This window comes from Sardina pilchardus, chromosome 2 (genome assembly GCF_963854185.1).
Source record: "Sardina pilchardus chromosome 2, fSarPil1.1, whole genome shotgun sequence".
Classification (NCBI taxonomy): domain Eukaryota; kingdom Metazoa; phylum Chordata; class Actinopteri; order Clupeiformes; family Clupeidae; genus Sardina; species Sardina pilchardus.
The window spans coordinates 2,307,265-2,314,764 of NC_084995.1; the positions used below are offsets into that span (position 1 = coordinate 2,307,265).

At 43.7% G+C, this 7,500-nt stretch overlaps 1 protein-coding gene across 1 annotated transcript in view; it reads left to right on the top strand.

Annotated features, from left to right (window-relative positions):
• pax5 (paired box 5) overlaps nucleotides 1-7,500 on the top strand; it is a 55,925-nt gene that overhangs the window by 32,369 nt on the left and 16,056 nt on the right. Inside the window, exon 8 of the mRNA XM_062515665.1 lies at nucleotides 7,446-7,500. This exon is cut by the window's right edge and continues 75 nt beyond it. Coding sequence (XP_062371649.1) covers nucleotides 7,446-7,500 — 55 coding nt within the window. The remainder of the gene's footprint in view (nucleotides 1-7,445) is intronic.

The following is a 7,500-nucleotide window of genomic DNA, read 5'->3' on the forward strand; positions in this document are numbered from 1 at the left end:
AATGTTATGTGGCTATCAAATGAAGGCAGATGGAGACCTGAATGTAGGTAATCCCATCAGTTGATTTTCTGATGTTGTACATGGTTGTCAAAACAATGCCATGGGATCGTTTATCAAACCTAAAGGTAGTCCAGCAAAATATTAGAGTGTCCTGGAGACCCAAACAGGGATAGTCTGAAGTAACATCCAAATTGTTGTTGGCGGTCCAATAACAAGTTGGCACAGTACAATTGGTGTTACTGCTTTGACTGTTTTTTTCTCAAGTTTTTGGATGGAGAACATGTGATCTGGTTAAATACAGACACATAGGATGTTATTACTAATGAATAGATTAGAAAAACATCTTCTCTGTGTTTCTGAGAGAAGCATGCTTGACCTTTAAAAACTCGAAGACAAAGAGGACCTAACAACAGAATTCATCTACCAGTGCAACAATTCCAATTCTGCATTTTTCCACAATAATCTACTTTCAGTGCAAAAATGGAGGGCAGATGTTCAGGTGAACTCCTCCTAAGCACTGCCCTGCCCCCACCGTTCCACTCTTGGCCACAAGAGAGGCATTAGGTGGCCACGGCCCTGTTAATTAGAGTCCCCCTCCTGCGCACCAGGGAGCGCTCCTCAGTGTGCGCACGTGCCACGCTGGCTCATAGAGCAGCATCTAAGTGTCAGGCCCACTTCATGTGAATGCCCCCTCTCAATCACATTACATTATGCAGGTGATAAATCTCCCTCTCGCTCTCTCTCTCTCTCTCTCTCACACACACACACACACACACACACACACACACACAGACACACACACACACTCGCGCGCACACACACACACACACACACACACACACACACACACACACACACACAGACACACACACACACACTCGCGCGCACACACACACACACACACACACACACCACACACAAAAATATACATAATAGCCACATAATAGCCACACTAACACATGCATACAGTAGTGCATATATATATACATGTATATATATATATAGAGAGAGAGAGAGAGAGAGAGAGAGAGAGACAGAGAGAGAGAGAGAGAGAGAGAGAGAGAGAGACACACACACACACACACACACATTAGCAATGTATGGTTTGGTAGATGCACATACACATAAAGGCAGGTGTATGGCATATGCATAGCTGGTCTCCTCCTCAGTTCCTGTGTTGTGCATTCAAGGTTATAGGGGCTCTATAGGGATGGGGCTCACCTATGCTCTGCTCCTTATTCACACATTGGATTCATATATTAGTATTTATGCACTCTGCAGTTTGAGGTGTTCAAGTTATTTTTTGAAGGCATCGATATTATTGTGAAATGTTTGGGCTTGTGGTGATCTATCCAGTTGTGTAGCATTTTATAAGTTTAAGTTGATAAAGCTGGAGGTTTGTGATAGAACATAATGATGTAATTCAAGCTTATTTCTGCCTTTTTGTACTTTGCTTGGATCAGTTACATTTGGCCCCTCTTTTAGGTATAAAATCATCTTTTTGAAATTGATTTTAAAATGTAATAAAAATGAGGAAAAATCCAACCTTTAAGGACACTAATTTTCTTTGTGAATGATATGCTATAGTCATAAGTATTGTCACCCCTATGTAACCCTATGGGGATTTAACACATAGGATTAACATAGGGGCCGCTTATTTCATGGATCCAGGATACTATGCATCCTGATAAAGTTCCTTTGACCTTTGGAACTAAAATAGCCCCACATCATCACACACCCTTCACCATACCTAGAGATTGGCATGGTGTTTTGTTTGGTTTTGTTCAGTTCGCCTGTTAGCTGGTTTGATTTGCATTGAGCTCAATGAGCATCAAACATCATGCTATTAAAATAGAAGGTAGAAGTGACCAAACACCTCCATGTTTTCCCTACAGTTACGTGAGTAGTCACACGACCAAGTGTGGTGAGACAAAATAAAACGTGCTGCATTTCTAAGCAGGTAAAAGGGATAATAACTGTATTGTGTGGCGGAATAATATTTAGCACTTAGGGTGTTTTCACACCAACATCGTTTGGTGCGCACCAAACGGTCCATTCGTACCAAAACCTCTTAGTTCGGTTCGTTTTCGTTGGTGTGAAAGCATTAATCGCACTCGGGTGCGCACCAAAACAAGCGGACCGAGACCTCCAAAAAGAGGAGGTCTCGGTCCGGTTGACTCCGCACCAAAAGTCGACCTCTGGTGCGGTCCCTCTGGTGAGAACGCGAACTGGGGTCCAAACCATAGACTGTAGGTCAAAATAGTGAGTCAAAATTGCCGCCGATTTCTACCGGAAGATAAACATTGAGGAAAAATCAATCAGGCCCATTTTGGTTCGTTTTCTGGTGTGAAAGCGGACCTCACTGGAGTCTATATGCTACATAATAACAATTTCACTGCCTGAAGCAGACCAAATAATTGAATTAGTGGTGTGAAAGCGCCCTTAGACTCTGTGCAGTAATATCCTCACTCCAAAGTAAAACTAAAAGTGCAAGAGTGAGGATATTACTGCGCCACACAATATAGATCCCTCTTACCTGCCTAAAAATGTACCACGTTTTAGTGTGACTACTCGTCTAACTATATTTTAATAGGGAAAACATGGAGGTGTTTGGTCGCTTCTAACTTAAAGGGATAGTTCGGATTTTAAGACACGAAGTTGTGTGGGTTCCCTGTCAGCAACGTAGTGCATCAGCACTGACTTACCCCCGACAGCGTCCTGTGAGCCGAGATCCAGCCGGTTTTTGATCGTTTTTGATGCCGGACTATTTTCTTCAGCAAGTTCCTGGGGTCACGAAAGTAAAGTGTTTTTCTTCTCAAAACCATATGCGTTCAACAGAGTGATATATTTGCACCACAAAAACGTTGTCCAGCTGTCAGTAGCGCGCAGTGATAGGAATCGCGAAAAATAAGTAAGTGATAACGAGGTTTGATTTTTTCCTGGACAACGTTTTTGTGGTGCAAATATATCACTCTGTTGAACGCATATGGTTTTGAGAAGAAAAACACTTTACTTTCGTGACCCCAGAAACTTGCCGGACTACTTTCTTCAGCATCAAAAACGATCTAAAACCGGCTGGATCTCGGCTCACAGGACGCTGTCGGGGGTAAGTCAGTGCTGATGCACTACGTTGCTGACAGGGAACCCATACAACTTCGTGTCTTAAAATCCGAACTATCCCTTTAATCTCTGTTTGGATCCTAATGAATGCATTGGGCTAGCTAAGTGCTATCAAAGTTGCACCGCGTGCCAGAGCCAGTGAGTGCACGCATTGAAACGTGAGAGGTATGTATCAACTCGTCTTAATTAGGGGAATAACGTAGTTTAATATGAAAAAACGGTGAAGTGTTCCTTTAAATTGCAGCGTTCGTCTGGTGCTAATCTGGTGCCGAGATAACGCAAGTCAACGGTAACATCCAGCCTGCCACTTAAAACAGTCTTAATCCACTCCACAGAACACCCGAAACAAATAAATTATAACGTCAGACTATCGATGCACATGTCTGTGTTGATAGAACAATTTTAGAAATAAAACTAACCTTGCATCGCATTGCAATAGCCTCTACTTTGTTCCCTGTATGGCAGTAGCGGATTGATATTGAGAAACTAGTCCCTCAAAATGTAATAAATAATTGTGTTGCAAGGTTAGTTTTATTTCTAAAATTATTCTATCAACACGGACATGTACATCAATAGTCTGACTATTTAATTTACTTGTCTCGGGTGTGTTGTGGAGTGAGTAAGACTGTTTTGGATGTTACCGTTGAAATGTGTTAGCTCAGAACCAGTTTAGCAAAGGGGAACGCTGCAACTTAAAGGTAAACTATGCAACGTTTTTCAGTTAATCAATTCGTTCCATACTGTTATATATGATTAATGAGTCATTACCGATCGAACAATGTTTTTTTTCGGCCGTCCTAGTGGTCTGTAGTGGTGGAACCACGCTTGCAACTTCAGGAGCCCTCGGGCACGCAGCCATGATCTACTCTAGGAAGTGTCATGTAAAGTCTCATGAAAAGGCACGGCAGACTGACCGATTGAGGAGTTTTGTAAAATTTACACGCTAAAGCTGTAGGGGAAGCTCTGCAGAGAAATATGCAAGCATAAAACGAGCGAAACCGATGATGAAATCGCCAATCCTGCATAGTTTTCCTTTAAGGAAGGGGTTAAACGCGATAAAAACTGTCTCCACCGACCTATATCACCTCGGCAAAGTTAGAAATGAGGTCCTATGTCCAAAATTCCGAACTATTCGTTTAACATAGGGGTGCCAACACTTATGACCCCAGTATTTTAAGGAGGAACATTTATTTGTTTATGATACATTATTCATTCACAAAGAAAATTGGTGTCGTTAAAGTTTGGATATATCCTAATTTTATTATGGCATTAAGGTCAATTTCCAAAAGATGATTTTATGACTTGATGGCTGATGTATTTCTCTCACACACTTTGGAGAGGTTTTCAGTTTTCTGGAATTTCTTGACAGAATGTTACATGGACCCATTTATGGAAACATAAAGTTGGTGTGCTGCTTCGGACAAAACCCCACCCATTCTCACAAATCATTAGTTTCCAGATCAGCTGGAATGAAGCAAACAATAAACAAAAGAAAACAAAAACTTGTTTAATCAGCTCCATGTGGATATCAAGCTAAAATGTTGTGTTCTTTAGTCCACGATTGTGAAAATGTGACTGAGCACATTACGAGGACATGGCAGAGCCGTGACACAGAGGCAAAACGCAGGCCATGGCCATGGCTAGTTTGACATGAACCAGGCAGAGGCCCAGAGCAGCAAGCAAGTCCTCCAGTTCCAACACTAGGCCAGAGTGAAAGACCAGTCCAAAAATAGTAGCTCTCCTCTCCGAAAAACCAGCCAAGGTCAAAACTCGCCAAAACGTAGACAGGCTAGACAAGGATAAGCAGGTCAGAACGTGGGCATGCCATGAGCTTTGGGACAAGGTTAAGAGCAGCTCTTAATGAGGTACAGGGAGGTGCAGGTGGAGTCCAGTGTGACAGGGCCGATGGGGAAGATGCCGAGTGGAATCTGGAGTGTAGCACGGGGGAAGCAAGGCTGGCTGAGAGGGACTTGCTGCAATAGTGCTGGTTGGCCCTCACTGCCCTGGCATACCCACTCGCTTGGTGACCTCAGGGGTTCTAGTTTTATTCTTTGCTTTTGAAAAGATTAAATCAATCCTCATCAGTCATCAATCATATGTAAACAGGTTTACCAAAACATTTGCAATTTTCCTTCAAAAGAATGAGAAATTGCTGTTATGATGTGCTTAAGTGAAGGATGTGCAAAAGATGATGTGGAGGTTGAACGACTACTTGTGAGATGTGTAATTCTGATGTGACTGACTCAGAGCAACTGGAACTGGAACTCAAAAGGTTACGCTATGCATCTTGCCATCCCTACTACTTGTCCATGAGGGCGCATTTTATTGGTTTGTAAGTTTGCTGTTTGAATGTGTGTGTGTGTGTGTGTGTGTGTGTGTCTGCGCGTCCGTGTGTGTGTGTGTGTGTGCTTGTTTGCGTGTGTGTCCTTGCTCAGCATGCTGGCTGTACGGTTGGTGTGTGAGCGCTCTGTGGGCTGACAGGTGTAGCGCGGCGAGATGCAGGGATAAATGCTTTCCCCCAGCAGTCAGTCTCGTTTAATGCTGCACGCGCCCTAAATGCCTCCCCCCCTTCTGTGGCGCCCGCTCATACGCCCAGTGATTCATTTCTCTTTGTGGGCCTTTTGCCTCTAGACAACAGAACAGAGAGGAGGGAGAGAGGAAGAGAGGAAGATAGTGGGGAAAGGAAGACAGGAGAGAGAGAGAGAGAGAGAGAGAGAGAGAGAGAGAGAGAGAGAGAGAGAAAGAGAGAGAGAGATGGTGTAGAATATGTGCCAGGTGAGGAAATAGTATTATGGAAATGAGGAAGCAGGTTTGGGGAGGCTTCTCTGTGTGATTAGGACCCATGTGTTCATGATGAGAGAGGGGCTGGAGGACCAGGGTGACTGGGGGGAGGGGGGCTGAGTTGGGCTCCTCTTAAACAATCATACTACACTTACACATCTCTCTATCTATCTATCTATCTATCTATATGTCTATCAGTCTATCTACCAGTCTCTCTCTGTCTAACTGCACTATGTGTAACTAGCCTGATTCTGTGTATCCTACAATGTCATTGTCAGATATAAATAACAATGTTATATGTTATGTTATGTATATATACATGCTGTATAGTCAGAGATTCCTTCAGCTTTATTTCTATTTTCTCTATTTTTGATGAACAGATTTCTTTATTCCAACTCTGTCCCCACATTCTCATTCACAAACTGGGCCTGTGTGCTTGTCACAGCTGTGCTCTCTCTCTGTGTGTGTGTGTGTGTGTGTGTGTGTGTGTGTGTAGGCGTGTGTCTGTGTGGGTATGGGTGTATGGTGTGGGTTGATGGCCCTATGAGTTCCAAAATTGACAACATTTACTGTGAAAAATGAGAATGATCCATCTTCCTTAGCAAGCTGTCAACTGTGCGGCCAAACTTCATAATGCTCAATTACCGGCGCCATTCTCCTCACATCTACATGCACACACATTAGAGAGGGGGAGGGGCAGTGTGGGTGTGTGTGTGTGTGTGGGGGGGGGATCTGCAGGAGGATGCATTCTGCACAGACGTAGGCATGATTGGAAGAGTCACAGTTCATAGCCTACACTCTGTTGATGAGCACTGTCACATTAAAAGGGTCATCTCTCACGTCCAAGCCACACACACACACACACACACACACAGCTCAAAGGTGCTGAGTGGGGCCAACTCGATGTCATCATTCCACCAAATGAAGAGTGAAGGCAGCGGGCATGCTGTTTTACTTTCATGTGCATCCAGAGAACCATTTAACATGGACTGTGTGTGTGTGTGTGTGTGTGTGTGTGTGTGTGTGTGTGTGTGTGTGTGTGTGTGTGACACAGACTAAGAGAAAGAGAGAGAGGGTTCCAGGGAAAGACAATGTGCATGTCTGGGGCAGGTTATTATGAGCAGTAGGTCACAGTAACCCACTAGCCAGGTCACCAGTAGGTCAGCCAGATAAATCAATAGCACCATGTCTCTCGCTCTCTCTCTCTCTCTCTGTGTGTGTGTGTGTGTGTGTGTGTGTGTGTGTGTGTGTGTGTGTGTGTGTGAGAGAGAGAGAGAGAGAGAGGGAGAGAGAGAGAGTATACATTTTATGGTTAAGTTGATTTTTAAAAATAGAAAAATAGATGTCTGTTTCTCGTATTTTCTGTATGACTTGACTTGAATTTTTAAGAAAAGTCGAGTCCTACAGTAAGTCCTGTGCGTGTGTGTGTGTGTGTGTGTGTGTGTGTGTGTGTGTCTGCGCACGTTCATGTGTGTATCTGTATGTCCATTGAGTTTGCATATACGTATATCTCCTAATGCCTGTTTTTCTGCCATGTCTTCCAGACATCTGATTACTCAGCTATGGCGTCTCTGGCCGGGGGGCTGGAGGAGATGAAGA